The 20283-nt window shown below is 46.2% G+C and overlaps 1 protein-coding gene across 3 annotated transcripts in view; it reads left to right on the forward strand.

The window, feature by feature from the left end:
- PSD2 (pleckstrin and Sec7 domain containing 2) overlaps positions 1-20283 on the forward strand; it is an 86990-nt gene that overhangs the window by 58917 nt on the left and 7790 nt on the right. For 2 of the 3 annotated variants that reach the window (XM_032197062.1, XM_032197064.1), the window contains 6 exons: positions 3340-3430; positions 4491-4534; positions 8059-8249; positions 9436-9506; positions 18124-18281; positions 19912-20056. In XM_032197062.1, coding sequence (XP_032052953.1) covers positions 3340-3430; positions 4491-4534; positions 8059-8249; positions 9436-9506; positions 18124-18281; positions 19912-20056 — 700 coding nt within the window. The remainder of the gene's footprint in view (positions 1-3339; positions 3431-4490; positions 4535-8058; positions 8250-9435; positions 9507-18123; positions 18282-19911; positions 20057-20283) is intronic. The other variant, XM_032197063.1, reaches the window with a different exon arrangement.

Raw genomic sequence — 20283 nt, forward strand, 5'->3', positions numbered from 1 at the left:
ACTCCTTGTTTTGTTAAATATGCTGTTGGTATATTATATATCACTTTTATTTTTTTTTCTTTTTAAATTTCTTATTTTAATATTGTGTGTGTGTTTCAGTGTTTTCCTGTACATTGCCACGGAATGGGACATCCCTTTGGTTAGGAGAGGGGGGAGTTGATGTTTCTCATTAAATGGCAAATTGTCTACAGTAGTGTCTCCACAGTGGGCTAGTTCACCATCCCAGTACTGATGATCACATATGCTGAGTTCAGGACTAAAAGTGATGAGACTGGCTTTAAAACATGAGATTTGCACACGGACACACCATAGTTCTACTTTAGTACTGTTGATTTTCTACTGCAGGTACATTCAGACCCTGTTTTGAAATGGTCCTGCAAACATACTATTTTTAAAATGAGGTGCTCCATTTTCATAGAATCACATGATTTCTGGAGTTGCTGTTAAAAGCCAACAGTTATCAGCAAATGTTGCAAGCTTTTTAATATAAACCAGGTTGTTCCAGCACTGCACAATGCTCTGCTGGTGCTGTTTGAGCTCCAGGAGATGTTATGACAAAGTACTCCTGTGCTCTATCTTTGACCCTCAGAGACAAAGCTTGGAGATGTTTCCTTTTCAACGCATATCTTTCTTCCTCCTTGTTCAGAACTGCTTGCCATGGAAGGACAGTGACAAATCAACACCTCTTCATCACCAGCACTCTCAATTACATTTTGCCCTCAGAGTACCAAGTACTTTGCTGAAACCCAGCTCGTATGCTCACACTGTAATGCAATGAGCTTAAGCATTCATTTGAAAAAGCAAACCAGCAGCTCTCATGGCCATTGGACAGAGCATAAAAATGGGACCCGTGGCAGCTCCTAACACCACATGCATCACTATTTGTCTTAAAAACACTATGATATCGTCCTTTGAGACAAGCTTGTGACTTCTCATTAGCTATGTGTGTTAGTAGCACTCGGAAAGCTGAAGTGCTCTGACAAACAGCCACTGGAGACACCTGCAGAGTGACACCAGTCTGCCCACAGTAGCTTTGTGTGGTCTAGGGGTCATTGTCATCCAAAGTCTGCAGGATCATTCCCTGCAGCATGTTGATTTTGATTCTGCGGCCTAAAATAAATCCACTACCAGATCCCTTTGTCCAGTCAGACCAGCAACCCTCACCCTCATGATGCAGCATATGTAGTTTGTGTTGTTGTTTTTTTTTGTTTGTTTGTTTTCCCCAGGAGATAAGTATTTGAGGAAGGTCAAGAAAGCCTGAGTAAAAGCAGGGTCTGCCAGGGGCAGGATGCTTATGCTGGGAAGCTCATTGTGGATGCACTCCACTCACCACTTTGTACCTATGTTTGATGCCTGGTGCCTCCAGCCAGAAACTCAAACACCTTACAGAGGGAGGGCTGGGGAGAGACCCCAGATAGCCACCCTTTATGACCTCTGGCCACCAGAAGCCTGCTTCTTCTCCTGGGACTTTCACATGGCACTTCTTTTCCCACTGAGCACCCAGTGTTCCCTCATCCATACATACCTGCACAGCCTCCTGATGCTGGGACTTGGAAACAGCCAAGAAATACCAGGCTACACCTGAGTATCTTCCAAAGCCCCTTTTTAAAAATGTGTTCTCTCACCCTCCTTCCTTTCTCCACCCCCATGCCTGTTGTGATCCTGGCTGGTTTGTTTGTTTGTTTGTTTGTTTTGCTGTAATTCACCAACCAGCCAGTACACAAACCTCCCCTCCCTCTGCTGAAGAAACATAGCTTAAGAATGAAGAAACATTGCAGGCTTCCCAGCAGGTTCCCCGTGCCTGGTTCAGCCACTGAGCACTGTCTGGCAGGAGCATTTAGCTACGGGGTCCAGTTATGGGCAGCAGCTGTGGGGCTTTCCTGTGAGAAAGCAAAGATAGTCAAGCCTCATGCTGTGCTGTACTGTGCCAACTGCAGTGTCCCGAGGCACTGCAGATTCATAACAGTGCTTTTTCTCTCTTTTCCCTGACCTCTCATGGAGGAGACAGGAGGCATCATCAAGAATTTCAGACAGAAATGCTCAAAGCTGCTCAAAGGCAGCATCAGCTCCATGCATCAGCTCCATGCCAAGATGTGTGTCTGCATACATAGATGGCAGGTGGGGGGGGGCTGTTGTGGGGTAATCCCAGGGCCTCACTCTTTGCTGATGCTTTCCTCAGGGAAGAAACCCCAGGGGGTTCTGGCATCAGTCTCTCTCAAGACATTATTTTCTTGCACAGAAAACACACCTTACTGTGCGGGGCACCTCTTAGATCATCTGTTGCAACTTCATCCCCTTCCAGTGAGGGCCTTCCTTTTCTTCCTCATTGAGTCCCTAAGTGGGGCCCTTGCTCAACCTTAGGACCAGTGGTGATACCTCGTCTCTCCTGCTCTCCTCTCACTACCTCCATTGTCCACTCCATGTGATATCACCACAAGAGCTGTTCCTGGGGACTTTGCTTGAGGGTGTGGAGGCTGCGATATGGCATGACACTGGAGACATGTATCTTTCCTTTGTGATATCAGAATCCTTTTTCTGAACCCTACAGTTCTCACTGACCCCCTCCACACCTCTGTTCCAGTCCTTTGGAAAGGTACGATTGCAGGAGGAGTCAAGGAAAAAGGCTGTCTGCCTCCAGCCCCTCAACCCCTGCAGGCTGAGAAAGTGACCTGGATATGGTGAGGGGTAAAAGGTTTGGGAAGACAGATGTCACAGACTAATATCACAAACTCCAGATGACCTGGCAGTAGCGGCACCAAATTTATCTTGGCATTAGCTGGTGATGACTGAGCTTGTCTGTGCACTGCCCTCACACAGCCCAGCACCTTAGTTCACACACCAGTAGATGGATTGTCTCTCCTTGTAACAACAATGAAAATAACAGTTTTCATCAATCATTGTCCAGTGCTGGTTGTCTTCAGGTGCTGACACTGCATGCTCATACAATTTCCCATATTGTAAGCTTGGAGGCCCATCCCAGTTCCAATATTCAAAGATGGTTTGGGTGCTTGTCTTGAGTTTCGAAGCACAGACCTCGTACCAGGGCCAACCTGGAGGCCAGAGGTGAAATCAATGAGAAAGTTTGGAGCGAGACTTGGAGGTTGCTTTCAGGTGTTTTATCTATACAATTAGAAGAGGTCATTTTAAGTGTTTTGTTGCTGGCATGAGCAAATAAATCAAAGATCCCAATAGAAAATAAGAGCAGAAGATGTGCATCTAGCTTTGAGTTTCTGAGGCAAACCCAGGCCTTGCTACTACATATAAAATTGTTCTTTAAAAAACAGTCTCATTAAAGTCAAAACTTTCCAGAAGTTTAATGTGCTGCTTCTTTGCCTTGCAGAATATTGGCAAAAAGATGTCATGTCAACAGTTCATAGCAAACCTGGATGGGCTGAATGATGGGAAGGACTTTGCAAAGGATTTGCTGAAGGTAATATGGCACACATAGACAGTGGGATGCTGTCGTTATTATGGCAGTGTAACTGAGTCCTACCATGACACTCAGAACCCTTGAGTCAGCATTTTCTATCACACATTTATTTCATTAGAATTGTAATCCAGGTTATTCCTGGATTTATCTGCCCTCAGAGCATGCCGGGGGTCCCATCCCACCATGGTAGTTCTGTGATATACCAGATAATGTACATTAAAAAAAAGTACCAGAAATACGTCTGTCTGGCACGGATACTTTTCTCTGCCTTCAGTTCCATGTAATTATAAGTAGTACTCCAAGATAACTAGCTCAGTAACATGGAAGATTGGTTAGAGAAAGTATTTTCTCCTTCCATGTGATTTAGCACCACCACCATTTTCTCCACCTGCCACAGGTACATCAGCCTACTCTGTTTTTTGCTGTATGGAAGGAAGTAGAAAGGGCTAGCCTCACATCAGGGATGTCATGACAAGCTTTAGACATAAACTTCCCCACCAACAGACCTCACCCTATGCCATTCCTCAGTATGGTGAGGGCTACCTGTGTGTTCTGCTTTTCTCGCCCATTCTTTCCCTCCTAGTGCCTCAGAGGAGTCATTGGGAGTTTTCCCAGGAGAAACTGGAAAAGCTGAACCACAAAGTTATTCATCCCTCTCCTGCTTCTCAGGGCAGTGTTCAAGCCTCCACTGTCCCTTTCCCCTAGTTAAGACATAGAAGGTGTTTTGGTATATACCAGACATTTCTATCAAATTTGTGTAGGCCAGAGTTCACTCAGGACTAGGCTCAGCACCCAGAATTTAGCAAAAATATCATGAATGGGCTCTTCAGCAAGGCTGGCTGCCAAACACCTATACTCCTGACATGTTCAGTCCAAACTATAGATAACAAAGGGTTTGGGAGGACAGCAGTTGTATTGCTCACTAGCGAATACTTCTCCAGGACATTTTAGAAGTGAAGGTATCTCTCTGAGAACACAGACAGGGTGTAGAAGAAATGATCTCCACAAACCAGACATGTCTACTATTAGAGACACAGCTAATACCATGTTCTTGTTGCAGACACTGTATAACTCCATCAAGAATGAGAAGCTGGAATGGGCCATGTAAGTATATGTTAAGCATTTTAGAAAGAGACTATCTTTCAAAGTAGCTGACAAGTCTTGAACCCTGCTTTTAGCTCCAGAAGTTTTCAGAACATCTCCTGCCAAGCTCTTAAGTACTGAAATCCCTCCTGTAGGCAAACTGGGTTTATTTATGGTTTAGACACAAAAGCAGACAGAGAGATTGGTGGCAGTCTGTGGGTGCAGGTTCCATAGAATCATAGAATAGAATCAGAATCATTCAGGTTGGCACAATCTAAATGGCACAATCTAAATGAAGGGAAAGTCCCCTTTATTTTCTATTATGCCCAGAAAGTGCCAGTCCCTCTTCAGGTGCTTCAGAGCATGGTCTTTGCTCGAGAAACTCAAGATCTGGGGTTACTTTGGTCACCAAGACCTCCCTTCTCTTCCACACAGTTCCTTCTGGAATCACTATGGGAGAATTGTTATGTCTGGAAGGGACCTCATGAGGTCTCAAGCCCAGCTTCCTCTCAAAGTGTTGACAAATGTTGAATTCAGACCAGATGCTCAGGGCTATGTTCAGCTGCATCTTGAAAACCTCCAAGGGTTTTCTGGCCTTTCCAAGGCCCCTCTGGGTCTATGCACCAGTGTTTAATTATCCCGGTAGTAGCATTTTTTTCTCACCCAGTTGAAACCTCTGGTTCAATTCACAGCCACTGTCTCTTGTCCTCCAGTGAAGAGCTTGTCTCTGTTTACTGGATAACCTCCTCATAGATATTGGAAAGCTACTATGAGGTCCCCCAAAGACATACCTTTTCTAGGTTGAACAAGTCCAGTTCTTAGTCACTTCTCACAGGGCAAGTACTTCAGCCTCTGAGCATCTTGATGGCCTCTGCTGAACTCTCTCCAGCTTGTTGATGTCTTCCCTGTATTTGAGGCTCAACAAAATTGCCGTATGTAGATATGATGTAAAGAGCAGAGGAGAATGATCAGTTCTCTTAGCCTCCTCAGCGTGCTGCTGTTCATACAGCCCAGAATGCTCTTGGCCTTTCTTTCTGTCAGGACACACTGCTGGCTCTTGTTCACCCTGCTGTTTGGCAGGAACCCAAGGGCCTTTTCAGCAGAGCTGCTCCCCAGCCTGTCAGTCCCAGCATATCCTTCTGCAGGACCACACCACACCAGTGGAATACTTTGCATTTGTCCATTCTGCATTTAGTGAGGTTCCTGGTCTTCTGCATGGTGGCCCTGCCCTCACAAATATCAGTTTCACAACCCAGTTTTATGCAATCCACAAACTCAAATGCAGTCTGTCTCTTCCTGCAGATCACTAATAAATGAAAATAAATCTGTTCCACTTCAGCTTTACACAGACACCTGACTCACCTACTGTTACCCCGAAACAAGGTGACAAGTCTGGGAACAGCTAGTGTGGTGGCCTCCATGATGTTTTCACACAGCACTTTCCTCAGCCCTTCTTCCCCTTCTCTGCTGACCACCGTCTGCCTACAGCACAGGCCAGGACCCTCAGCGAGGAGATGGGAGATGTTTGCTCCCTAGCACCATTACAACCCCACTCTTACCTCTGCCTTATAAAAGCCCATGACAGACTCAGGGCCTTAAGGTAACACAGTGAACACCTCTTCTCTTCTCCCACTTGGTCTCAGACCTGTTTTGTCTCCAGAGAATTGTGAGACTGAGCAGGACCTTTTGGGCCATTAGCTCCATCATCTGATGTTCACCGTACCCTGTCCTTGCCAGAAAAGTGTCTGGACATGGCTTGCTTCCACCTCCATCCCCAGCTACCTGGGCTGAGCTTGCAGACATAAGAAGTCTCCTGACTGGTTTCAAAAACAATCTTATGTCGAATCTGTGAGAAAAGCACCAGGGCGAGCGCTGCAGTGGAGATGTAGCCCTGGAGGGCTGGTCGGTGGGTGGACGTGGTCACCAGAGGGAGCTCTCTGGTTCCACAACGGGTGCCCGCAGGGTGCTTTATGTAAGGAGTTCAGCAGGAGTGCATGTGCTGGGTGGCTGCGGGCGGCGTTTACACAACTGCGAGCTCACGCTGCCCTGCTTGGGCACGTCGGAGGGATAGCCACCCCCAGGGCACAAATAGAGCCAGCCAGCAGCATCCAGCCCTTCTCCTGCCCCTGCCACCCTGCCCGTGTGATTTCCTGCACCACCTTGCTTGCTGCACTCAGGCCTGCGACCTGCCTTGCTTGCTGCAGGGTGTCCTGCGTTATCACAGGCTGTAACATGAGGACCCCTCTCAGATCCCCTGATGCAAAATAGATGCTCCCTGACGCGGGGTACCAGACCCTCTGCCTTCTCCCAGTGTCCATCCAGCATGTCAATGCACTTGCCCATGAAGCCCAGCCAGATAGGCAGACACACGGCCAGCACCCCAGCAGCAGGCAAGAGTTCAGGGGGGTCTCTCTGGTGCAGTTCTGAGAATGGGTCCCCACTAACTCCCCAGCCAAGTGTGGTGTCTGGGCACTGCCTAAGCCCCAGGACTCCTGTGGGTGTCAAAAGCTGAGAAATCATCCTTCTCTTCCAAGAGCTGTCTGATGCTTTCATCATGTACTAGCTGTAGGTGGGAAAGTGTGGTATTTTCTTGCTTATATCCCATCTAACCCATCTAATGGTTTAAACTCTGGTTCAGTCCTCATCTGAGGTTTGTTCCCAATCTAATCTAATCTGATCTAATCTGGGGTGACCACGTCATTTAGACACAAACATGTATCATGACAGGCAGAAATTCCATGTTAGCTGTCCTCCTTAATGTCCAGAAACCCTGGGAAAATACCACTTCCCATGTAGGTTCTAGTTTCTATGTGCCAAATTAGATTTCACTTCAAACAGGAAGAGGTAGGTTTGGAGGAATCATTGGACATTTTCTGGAGCTGCTCAGCCCCTGCTGTCCAGAGTCCACGACCAGGAGATCTGTGAGAAGTTTGTATGGAAATCACCAGCATTTCTTGCTCTCTCCTGGCCTTCCTTGAGGACACAAATGGGGAGAGATGCATAACCTATTCCAGAGTCTGTTGTTTGATCAAAGTGGCCCATCTCCCTAATGTCTTCAGAGCTTTGGTGCCTCAGAGATACTGAGGACATTCATAAAGCTTCTTCAGTATCTAGGAGACACCAGTTGTGGCCTCAGGAAAGGTTGAGAATCCCTTGTGATACCTGGCTCTCAGCCAAAGACCACTTTAAATTTCTGAATGTGATGCACAGGGTTGGGGACTTTCCCTGTGGAATGAATGTAGTCCTCAGCAGTGCTGTGTCTGAAGATCCCTGGTGTTCAGACAAGCACCTAACCCTTTCTTGCTTTCAGTGACCTTACAATGAGGCCACTGGGACAGTTAACCTGCCACCCATGCTCCTTTCTGCTGTATGTAGATCACCACCATTGGCACACTTGGTGTGTTACAGTCTCTGGGTCTCGTTTCCTTTTCTTTCTTGACTAGTCTTGTAAAAAATAACTCCTTTTTAAACCAAAACAAATAGGGCACACTGTGACCCCACCCACATGTCCTCCACTCAATCTCTTCTTTGAATTTGTTTCCAAGTGATGAGGACGAGTTGAGGAAATCACTCTCGGAGCTGGTAGACGACAAATTTGGAGCCAGTGCAAAGAAAGTGACAAGGATTGTTGACAGCAGCAACCCCTTCCTGGACATCCCCCAAGCGCTGAATGCAGTCACCTACAAGCACGGTGTCCTCACGCGCAAAACCCATGCAGACATGGATGGGAAGAGAAGTACGTGTTAATGGGACAGAAGATGTGCCCCAGGAAGTAAAAAGCCCTGCCCAAGCCTTCTCCCTGGCTCTCCTGCTGGAGTGGCATTTCCTCACTGTACCCCAGGAAACACAAAAGAGAACCCCCCCCAGATCCATGAGCACCAGCACACAGGGAAAGGAGGGTTTTTTGAGACATTCACAGATATGGATGGTTTCAGGAGACCTCAGTCTTCTGTTATCACTGGCAAAGAACCTAACAGTGCCTGTCCCACACAGATAGACCTGGTCTTCCATTGTGTTCATGGGCATAACCCTGACTCCTACGTTATGAGCAATAGGTCAAGGCTAGTTGCACGGGAATTGTCCACCTGAACACTGACCTTGGGGACAGTCTGGTCGTCAAAGCTTTGGCCCTGTCAATATTCTGCCATGTGCAGGGTGCTGGTGAACAGGTTGTCTCATAGCTCTGCTGTCAGTATATGGTATTACACAAAAGTCAAATGGAAATACATTTGGGAACTGTTAATGAGCAGTGCTTAATGAAACCTTGGATGACCTCTTTTGCTAATTGATATTGATGGCCCAGTCACTGCAGCCAATTAAAAGTCTTGAGTAGAGAAGATTACCACCAAAGGCCTCCTGCTTCCAGCACTTTCTTAATAGCCCATGCCTTGGAGGACCAGCTCTCTTGTGGTGGTGTAGACAGGCTCCCCTCACCTCCCACCCCTCTCCAGCTTCCAGCAAGCTCTCTTTCCCCAGGTCCATCAAGACGGTGGGTGGTAATGCTCCCCCCTCAGTGGAACTGAAGCTTCCATAGCCAGGGTATGTCTGACGAATTCATCCAAACCAGAGGAGTTCAGGGAATGTCTCTGTTCCTCAAGCATTTAGTTCACAGAATACAAACCCATGTCTGGAGGAACAGAGAGACTTCCTGTATGTGTCCACTGGTAGGTCTGTACCTGCTCATCTCTGGTTTTGACCTGTTTGTGTTCTCATGGGGAGGCTGCATCTCCCAGCCCATTTCTGTCAACTGACATGTCCCTGATGACAAGCCACTCATAAGCAGTAGCTTGGAGGTGTGTGAGGTCCGGGCATCAGTACATGCCTATGGTGGGTCAGGAAAGGGTTGGTTTTGCCAGAAATGTGAAGGTCAAGTACTAACGACAGAAGCAGGTGTGTATAATTAGTTGTTCTTCCTTTTTTAGCTCCCAGAGGAAGAAGAGGTTGGAAGAAATTTTATGCTGTGCTTAAAGGGACCATCCTTTATTTACAAAAGGTAACTGTGGTGGACTGTCCCATTTGCTGTTTCATGCTGTGTCCAAAGCAGTCCTGCTGTCCTAAGTAGGAAACCCATACATGCATGCAGAGGAGAATCACTGTCCTAGTGCATGTGTGGATGTATACAGAGCTCCTCCAGAGACCAGTATACAGAGCTGGAGATTGCCGTTATTGATGATGGTGTTCATGCTAAGGGCACAGTCTCAAAAGAAGGTCACACAGGAAGAAATATGAAAGAGGAAATGTAGAGGCAAGACTTCTGCAGAAGTGTAAGCAAGAAGTATAAACAAATAAGGGATACTGGGGAGCATGACTGAACAGATATGGAGAAGGTGAATTAGGATGTTGGTGGGACATGCCTTAGGAAGTGGAGGGGGCAGACCATCAGACCAGTCTTGTCCTGGCTATTGTTTTATTAGTTGGCATAGATCTGAGCATGAGTACCTCCTGTGAGGCTGGTATGGAATTCCCCATGCTTAAAGGTCTTTGTCTCCTTTCACCTTGCCAATTTGGGTCCTTCCATGGGATCCCAAGAGACGTTTTCTGCCTCTCTTCATATCCGTTCCATAGCTTTCTCCAGCTCCCCTGTTCCACAGCCATCTTTGAGTCAACATGAGTATAAATCCCAGGTTCCCATGGGAGGCAAAGTTACCATGGAAGACCTTACATGCATGCTATGGCATTCACCTCTCTGCCTTTGAAAACCCTTGGATGCTAGGAAGATTTCCATGGATAGTCTTTTCTGTGGAAATATTAAGGAGCCTGAATAGGACATCACTTGAATGTTAGTAAGAGCCAACCAGGGGTGCCAAATGTCTACTCATCATGAAGCAGCATAACCCACTGAACTAGGTCTGAACTACTTTAGTAGCACATGCTGTTCAGTAACCCATTGAACTCACCTTGCTGAAACAGCATTCCCTATGGGTAGATGTTCCTATGTATTGCAGTATTATCTCCAAAGCAATGAGAGTAAACAAACTTTGGATTATATAAGAAAGGCAGAAAGATCCTCAGGGCAGTATGGAATTATGACTCATTGTTCCTAGCACAACCCAACACTTCTCATGTTGTGCCAGATCCTATGGCACAGGTCACAAAGCTAACAGAAATCTGGTAGCAGCTAATTGTAATTTACCATGTGGATTGCTCTTAGCCAAGTGGTATTTTAACAGCCTCGCTACTCTTTCCTGCAGCTGAGGGAAGCTGCAGTGTACAGGAGAGCCCAGATCATCTCTAGCACTCTTAAGTCTGGCCATCATGAAATCACTGGTCACTGACACTCTTTTTGCATCCCAGCTTCTTTTCTCAACACAAATCTCCATGTGGAGCTCAATGAAGAGGTCCCCATGCTGACCATGGATGATGCATGAAGATTTAACTAGCACCTTTTTTTGGGTCGTTTTTTTCTGTGGAAAAAAAAAAAAAAAAGAAAAAAAAAAAAAGAAAAGAAAAGAAGTTCATCAAAATCACAGGAAGCCGGTAGATTTAAATGAGTTTTTCACCAAGCACTTTTAGGTCTAGGTATGAGTCTGTTGAGGGGGATATATTTGGAATGAAATACACATTCGGGATAGAATTTTCTTGCCATGCTGGACCAACATCCAGTTTACTGAAGGTTTTCCTGACTGCTTTGACAGTGTTAGAAGGAGCAGTGAGACCAAGACAGAGTTTCATTGCTGCTGAAGAGGGTGGAGGGGTTGGGCTTTGGCATTGTTATACAAGGCTAGCTACAGTATCTGTCCTGGCTGTTTTATTAACATAGGTTGCTATGCTAGTATTAGGAGTTTAGAATTTAAAAACAGAGTGGGGATGAGATTGGCAGAGACAAATAGCTGTTAGAAAATCAGTGTTCTTATCTAGATGACCTTCAGGAGAAAATGGTTAAAAGACTGAGTGCTTTCTTTACCAGGAGGGACTAAAGAAGCAACACACCTAAAAACACTACGTTACAAAGGTGTCTGAAAAATAACAGCCATTACTGATGTGTCAGTCATACAGGAGGTACGGGAGTTGCTGAGGGTGCCTCAAGGAAATAGGAATGTAAGAACATAACATCGTGCATTAAGAACAACAAAAAATAACCTGAGAAACATTTGGGCCAAAGATTTGGGTAAAGAGTGGTTTCTTAGTTATGAGTCCCTGGCAGACTGTATATGGTCCTCCTCAAAGTACTCCTTCGGCTGGATTAGGCTGTAGACAAAATATTGATTGGGCTTTGCAGATACAGGACAAATGGCTGAGGTCACAAAAAAAAAAAAAAAAAAAAAAAAAAAAAAAGGCTGCCACTTTCAAGCATTCCCAGCATTCACAACAGAGAGTGGGTAAACAGCCTTATTCTTAGTGCAATTTCTTGCCTATGGGATGGTTTGCAGAGCTAAAAAGTTGCACAGTACAGGAAGAAAGCCGTGTGCAAGGCTCCCAAGCTCTCAGCGGAAGATGCCTGCACATAAATATAAGATAGAACCTGGCTTGAGTACAAGTCACTGGGAAGAGATTTTTGTACACGAAGATAGAGGAGAAAGTACCTGCTTCCAGACACACCAGACACCATGGAGTACAGGTTCAGCCTCATCCATTTTTCTCTCAGATCAAACCAAGGATCTAGTCTTTAACAGGAAAATTTCAGAAAGCAATGCAGATAAGTCCAGGGGAGCAAGTTGACTGGAAATGAGAGACAGAGAAAAAGGGGGAGGGAGAGAAGGAGGGAGGGAGGGAGGGTCTGGGGAGACAGATGAAGGAATGGCCAGATGCAAAGAGAGGTAAGAATAGGATAAGACAGGCAGAAAAGTGGGTGGGTGTGTGGTTGACTGGCTGGACGAGAAGAAAGCAGTCTGGTAGAAGCAATTCAGGCAGCATCCATAAACTCACTGATGTAAAGATGTCACATATCATTGACTTGCCAGTGTTAATTTCTGGATTAGCATGTTCTAGCACAGTCTGCTGAAGCAATTGCTTGATCCCCTAAAGGGATGCAGCACAGTCTTGACGAAGAAATGCATGCTTGGGAGCAGGGCACACCTCTCCTGCACTCTAATCCACACTGATCACTGATTCACTCCATGGCCTTTGGCAACTTACTTCACCTCTGTGAAATGGGGATAATAACCCTTAATCATCACACATAGAGGGGTGTTGAGAGGAATGATGGAGGGCTATAAAGCACAAGATGCTTTTGTATGGAAGTAGTGGAAAGGGTGCAGGTCTCAGCATTTCCCCCAAGGCTGCCCTTCCAGCCCCCACCCATGGAAGAGTTCCAGCACTGCCCTGAGCCAGGGACATGTCCTGTGAAGGCAGGCTTTACCATAGTAGTGCTACTTGGAGTGCCACCTTAATGGCCAGACTGAAGAGAAGTGGTTTGTTTTCCTCATTGAATATTTTTTTAGGCTAGTGTGTATGAGCTGAAGAAAATGAGGAAAAACCCCTCACAAGCTGCAGCATGACAAATCTCTGTAGCTCCATGCCTATATTCATAGAGTCATAGGATCATTTGATTTGACTGGACAAGAGCTCTAAGATCATAAGGTCTAAACACTGCCAAGTCTACCACTAAACCTTGTCCCTAAGTACCACATCTGCATGTCTTTGGAATGCTTCCAGGGATTGTGACTCAACTACTTCCCTGGGCGGCCTGTTCCACAACCCTTTCAGTGAAAATGATTTTCCTAATATCCAACCTAAACCTCCTCTGGCTAACTTCAGGCCATTTCCTCTTTTCTGTCACTTATTGCTTGGGAGAAGAGACTGACGCCCCCACTCTGCTACAACCTCCTTTGAAGTAGTTGTAGAGAATGATAAGGTCTCCCCTGAGCCCCCTTTTCTCTAGGATAAACAACCCCCTTTTTGGACGCACTCCAGCAGCTCAATGTCCTCCTTGTAGTGAGGGGCCCAAAACTGAACACAGTATTTGAGGTGTGGCCTCACCAGAGCTGAGCACGGAGTCATTTCCTTAGTCCTGCTGGCCACTTTATTTCTGACACAAGCCAGGATGCTGTTTGCTTTCTTGGCCGCCCAAGTACACTTCTGGCTTACATTCAGCCAGCTATCGACCAATATTCCCAGGTCCCTTTCTGCTGGGCAGCTTTCCAGCCACTCTTCCCCAGCCTGCACTGTTGCATGGGGTGGTTTTGCCCCAAGTGCAGGACCCAGCACTTGGTCTTGTTGAACTTCATACAGTTGGCCTCAATGCATCAGTCCAGCCTATGCAGCCTATCCCTTTGCAGAGCCTTCCTACCCTCAAGCAGCTCAACATTACCTCCCAATTTAGTGTCATCTGCAAACGTACAGAGGGTGCACTCAATCCCCTTGTCATTGATAAAGATGTTGAAGAGAACACTGAGCCCTGGAGAACATCTCTGCTGACCAGCCTCCATCTGGATTTAACTATGCCACCTGGTCATTTTTTTACCCAGTGAAGGGTACACCTGTCCAAGCCATGAGCAGCGAGTTTCTCCAGAAGAGTGCTGTGAAAAATACTCGTTTCATTGCTGTCTGGAGGAGAGGACAGCAGAATCAATGTGCTGGACTCTCACCCCATCCAGGTGTCATACAAAAGCAGGCACAAGAGAAAGAGATTTTTTCTTGAAAAGCAAAGCAAAACAAAACAAAACAAAACAACAACACACTTTGAGCTGAAGAGCTCGTATTAGTTGTGGCCACTCCACCCCTTGCACATTGGAGTGGACAGTAGCAGAGAGTTGCCTCAGAAGACTAAACCAAAGACATCATGGAGCACTGTCATGGCAGAAAGGAAGCCCAGTCAAGGGGGTGGTGGTACATGTTTGAGCAGATCCTTTGCTTAGGCAGAAGAGACAGATAAATGGGGACTCTGTCATCAACATTAAACGAAAAGTAAATTAAATGAATTTGGAGGGATGCCAAAACACAGCATCCACACATGGCCTCAGTTCCTGCAGAAAACATCCCCAAAACGTACCCTTTAAATGGCTGATACCCTTCAGCCAGAGAAGAAATAAAAAAATAAACACCATCATCATTCAAGGGCTGGGGGCTTTGGGTAACTGAAGCAACGTAGCACATCATACCTTGCCCATTTCCCAGTGACAAGTGTTTATGTGAACAATGTAGGACATAAAAGGCAAAAATTCAACAATGCTGTGATACCAAATTTGCCAGCAAATATATAGCAGCGTAGCACCACAACTGGAAAAGGTGAGACTAATATTAGCATATGATAGCACGTAGAAAACATTGCCTGCATTTCCTCTAGATATGGCAAGACACTATTAATGCTTTAGTATAAATCATTTTTCTTTGAGATTTAAGACAGAATCCCTTCACTGAAAACATCTACATGTATGTTACTATTATGCCTTTGGATATGTTTCTTCCCCAGCAGCTTAAGCACGTGCTTAAACTTCTACTAAAGCTCAGAAAGGTATTGAGGCAAAACATAGAGAAGATGCTGTAGGCTGTGAAGCAAAGCTGGCATGCTTTGCTGAAAGGCAAGGAATTATTCTCCAAGGGAAGGCTACACACCAGTATAAGTGCTGGGCACTGTGAAGGCTCCCATTCCATGTGTGTCGCATTATAGAATTACTAAGGTTGGAAAAGACCTCCAAGATCATTTGGCCCAACTGTCCCCCTACAGCCAATATCATCCACTAAACCATGTGCCTAAGCACCATGATAAAGCATCATGTAACTTTAGAGCCATTTGTGGAGGCTTCACACAAAGATTTCCCTGCCTCAGCAGCAGTACGTATAGAGTCATAGAACTGTAGAATGGTTTGGGTTGGAAGTCATAGAATCATAGAATGGTTTGGGTTGGAAGGGAACCCAAAGATCATCTAGTTCAACCCCCCCCTGTCATGGGCAGGGACACCTCCCACTAGATTAGGTTGCTCAAAGCCCCATCCAATCTGGCCTTGAATACTTCTAGGGATGGGGCATTCACAACCTCTCTGGGCAACCTGTTCCAATGCCTCACCACCCTCTGAGTGCAAAATTTCTTCCTTATATTTAATCTAAATCTATGCTCTTTCAGTTTAAAACCATTAAGCCTTGTCCTGTCACTATATTCCCTGACAAAGAGTCCCTCCCCAGGTTTTTTGTGGGTGCCCTTTGGGTACTGGAGGTCTCCTATTAGGTCTCCTTGGAGACTTCTCTTCTCCAGGCTGAACAACCCCAACTCCCTCAGCCTGTCTTCATGCCTCCTGCAGCACAGGCATTAAAATGAGCTTCCTGGCACAGCTGGTACATGCAGAAGTGATCCTGCAGTACCATGTGCTCCTGCAAACCTGGCCACCAGAAAAGGGGCACAAGGCAGAGAGAACCTGCTTGATTCAACCTTACCCTGATTGACTGGGCCCAGGTTTAAAAAAAATAAATAAATCTGGGTTTTCCTACATCTACATTAAGTCCTGTAAGCCTGATATCAGCAGAGACAGTAAATGATGGTACCATTCAACATGAAGATCTGCATTTGTCAAACCAGTTTTCATCTGTGGAAGTTTCTTGTCGCATGCCATTAAGCCTAACTATTCGCACCGTATTTTTAGAAAGCCTACATGTATCTTGAAATAAGGGATCATGGGTTTCCTGGTCATTTTATTCAGATCCCAAGAGATCCTTTGGAAAAACATCCAGAATTGGATGTGTGTCTACAATATAGGAGGCTTGAGCAGCAAAGTCTTCCTCAAACACGTATTTGCTGCCAGGTGGAGTAACATATCAGTAATACACATGTATTCATATGTCAAAGCATTCAGTTTTCTTTCTTAAAAGGCTCACAGTGCATCCCTCTGGCTACTGAAACACACAGTGTGACTCCTGCAGACATCTCCGCTGCGCGTAGACATTTAGCTATGGTTTGAATTTCTGAGGAGCTCCAAACCACTTAACCGTGCAGGAGAGCACTGCAGAAAGGTTGTGTATACTGCCATGCAATGCACCCATACTGAACACAGGGTGCCTGCAGCACCCACCTCTTCTTGTGCTGGAAAGCCAGGGCTTTTCTTTGTGGTTCACATTCAAAAGGCAGTTGCATGTGACAGGATCTCATGCCAGACATTTCTGGAACCTGGGCCTGGGGCCCCATGACATTTCTTTGCACAAAGCCAAGCATCACATACAGTGCAGCAGTCACTCTCCTGGTTGGGATGATTGTTTTAGAAAAGAAGAGAAAGAAAGACTTCAGAAGCCTATTTCCCATCAAGAGCAGGGCTCTGGATGGGCTGGGTTATGCTGGACCTTTGTGCTCTGGGAGGCAGCACAGGGGAGACTTTTGTGACCTGACACCAGAGAACAACCAGAAGACTGTAGCCTGTAACAAAACATAAGACAGACTTAGTCCTGTAGGTTTGCACAGTAATCAGCAGGAATGGCAGGCCCTTGCAGGGATACCCTGGCCTGACCTGGCCTCTGACATGGTCATTTCACAGCAGCTGAAGATGCCATCAGACAGTGTTACTACCCAAAAAGGCAATTCTTTCCACCAGTCCTGGTCTCCACCAGGTTGCAGCACAACCACACAGCTCCATCACAGGGCTGCACCAGCATGTGTCTCCATGTGACTAGGCAGGGCCCTGCAACACAGCACCTGCAGTTTCTCACCAACCAGAGGCAGGTACTTGGGGGGCAGGTTGATGGTTTGTTTTAGCCAGGGACAGGTTTTTTCACATCCATCCATCCATCCATCCATCCATCCATCCATCCATCCATCCATCCATCCATCCATCATCTCACCCCCCAGCTGGACAAGCTGTTGAGCTGATGAGAGGGTAGGGAGGGAGGGTATTGCTCTAAGTGTCCATCAGCTTAGTTTCTGGGAAAGCAAATGGTATTTGGGATTGACTTGATTGGGATTAAAAATGAGATTCACTGAACTCTTTATTTTTCCTAAAAAGTGCTATGCCCAGATTTTTGGAATACCATGTTTGTATTTTCTGTTTATAATATTTATTTATATAGTTATTTCTATACTCCCTAGTTTTGTGAAATTATCCTTCAATGAAGAAAGTGCATCAGGAATACAGGAAATACTGCTGCAATTTGCAAGTGTCTGACTAACAAATTACATGAAAGACCATTCCAAAGACTCACACATACTAAGGAGATACCAAGCATGATTCAGGTGGACCATACACAGTGGCTAGTGTCCAGAAAACCCCACACCTGCACAGAGGTGTATTGGCTCTAGGAATAGTTGTTCCAGGGCTGCCAAAGACAGTCAAAACCCTTCACCACGTGGAGTGATGCAGCTGCAGGATGGGAATTCATTTGCTGATACCTGCCAACAGCCAGAGTCTGCATCTCAGCATGAGCTGTGCACTGTGGGTGAAGCTCTGCAGAAACCTAGCCATCTTGTGTCATCCCCCAAAAGCCTCAGGCGTGTGCCGTGTTAGAGAGAACTATTGATAATTATGTTTAAAACTTTCATCTCCTTCTTCACATCTTCACAGTGAATTTAATGATGGAAGAAGTTGCCAGATGTTAATTATTATCATTATCAACTCCTAGCATTTACTGTACAAAGTAGTGCTTTTCTTGGTCTCAGTAATCTGTGATTACAGCACAGAGAAAAAGGCAGGTTCATTAAAGTAGCCCGCAAATGTTAGCATAGTCATTATCCAATTAACGTTCCTTCTTCACAGGATGAATATAAACCTGACAAAGACCTCTCTGAAGTGGATCTGAAAAATGCCATCCGTGTGCACCACGCCTTAGCCACAAAAGCCTCTGACTACAGCAAGAAGTCCAATGTGCTCAAACTGAAGACAGCTGACTGGAGAGTCTTTCTCTTCCAAGCCCCGTAAGTACCAGCTCTCCCTGCAGGGTCTGGACCAGCAGCCTGACTTCCAGCCACAAACAGAGCCTCTTCTGCCCAGCCAGACCAGCACACACATCAGGGACAACTCTGGGGGAAAAAAGACTTCTGAGGAGGAAGGTGCTAAGCAGGAGAGATTAGGGTGAGGTCTGTCAGACTGTGCAAGGGACTTCATCTGGGGGCCACAGTTCCCACTTGCCATGCTTGTCAACTGTGTGCCAGTCCTGGAGCCTTTCTCGTCTGTCACCAAGTAGGGCTGAGCAGGATGAGATGGGAGGTGAAGGTCTGAGGAGGAAGGTGGCTTCTCTTTTCATTCCCCTCATGCATTAACACCTGAAGCACTGCAGTCCTTCACAGACTACCTTTGCCCTAAAGCCTGCTTCCACAGTTGCTCTGGCAAAATCCTGTAGACTTCAGCTAAGGTTGTGCTGCCAAAGGACTAAAGGGAAGCTGGCAAAGCAGAATGGTTCCAAAGCATGGTTTGACTTGCATTGTAGGAGAAGATCTCTGGGGCTGGACTTATAAATGTGTTTGCCTGACAGACTATGGAGTTCCCATTCCCCTTCAAAAGCAGGATGGGAACATTTGGATACACTCATACTTAACTGTACAACTGGTATAAAATTTGTTTAGAGAGTTAAAAAATTACATCCCAGTGCTAACTGCCTTTTGTGGGGTGGCCACATAGAACTGACCTTGCCAAAATTTGTGCAAGCAGCTGGGATTGCAGTAGCCAACCAGCCCAAAACACATCACTGTGCCACTAAATAATGTCCCACTATCTCCAGTTTGTGCGTGTCCTCTCTGCAGGCTCTCCCCTTACTAACTTCTGTTGTCAGTCTGCAGAAAAAAATCTACATGTATATGGTGCTTTGAACTAAGGAGCTGACAGTTCCTCTCATCAGCCTTTGATGGGTAAGGTGACTAAAGCTCATTAAAGAGCTCACCAGTCAGACCATATCTTCTTCTTTCCTTAGTCCATTGCAGAGGAAAATCGCTTTGCTAGAAAGTGTCAAGTGTGATTGAGCCATCTCCTGTTCAATGTTTTCTTTGTCACCTGCTGTGAGAAATGATTTTGTCTTGAAGTTGGGATGGGTACTAACATCAGGCTAAATCTTGGCATCTGAATTTCTGCAGTGAAAACCTTCTTGCAGGGAAATCCCACCTGAGCAGTGCTCAGATCTGATTAGGGACCCCGGGCAGAGTTCCATGAACATCTGAAGAGTTCATCCTTGTCCATGGAGCCCCATGGACAAGGATGTGTCTCCCACTCCCCAAAGAGTATGGTACTCTTGGCACTTGCCACCTTGCTACCTCTCATCTTCAGGGATTACCTCAGATCTTCAGGGACTACAACTGGAGGTATTAAGGAAGGCAGAATTCCCAGGGCTTCATGTAGGCAGACAACAGGCCTGAAATTATTGGAACAATGTAGAGGAGCCAGTTAGCCAATGTTTTCCTTCTCACTACTCAGGATGGCACAGAAATGGCTTCAAAGAAAAGCCACCAATAGCCCTCGGGAAAGCAGGTGGCTCCAGGGCTGTCTTGAGCTGGCTGGTCCTGGGTTAGGAACCTTTATAGACACTCCTATCTCTCCTCCCATCCTCTGTAACAGAAGTAAAGAAGAAATGCTGTCCTGGATCCTGCGAATCAACCTCGTTGCTGCCATTTTCTCTGCCCCAGCCTTTCCAGCTGCAATCTGCTCAATGAAGAAGTTCTGCCGCCCACTCCTGCCTTCATCCATGACCAAGTTGTGCCAGGTAAAGTGTGACAGAAGGAGCAATGGAGGGGTGCCCAGTGCTCAGCCAACCCATCAGCATGCAGCTCACACTGAGCTCATCTGCAGCTCCCCCAGCTCTGCCTAGCAGACACATTCAGGTGTTCAAGGCTGCACCCGCTCAAGTGCACACTGTGTAAGGGCAGGAGAAGGGGTGTAGAGTGGGAGATTTGGACAGACCACAGCAAACTCTGGTGTCTGCATGATGCT

This window comes from Aythya fuligula, chromosome 14, assembly GCF_009819795.1.
Source record: "Aythya fuligula isolate bAytFul2 chromosome 14, bAytFul2.pri, whole genome shotgun sequence".
In the NCBI taxonomy this organism is placed as follows: domain Eukaryota; kingdom Metazoa; phylum Chordata; class Aves; order Anseriformes; family Anatidae; genus Aythya; species Aythya fuligula.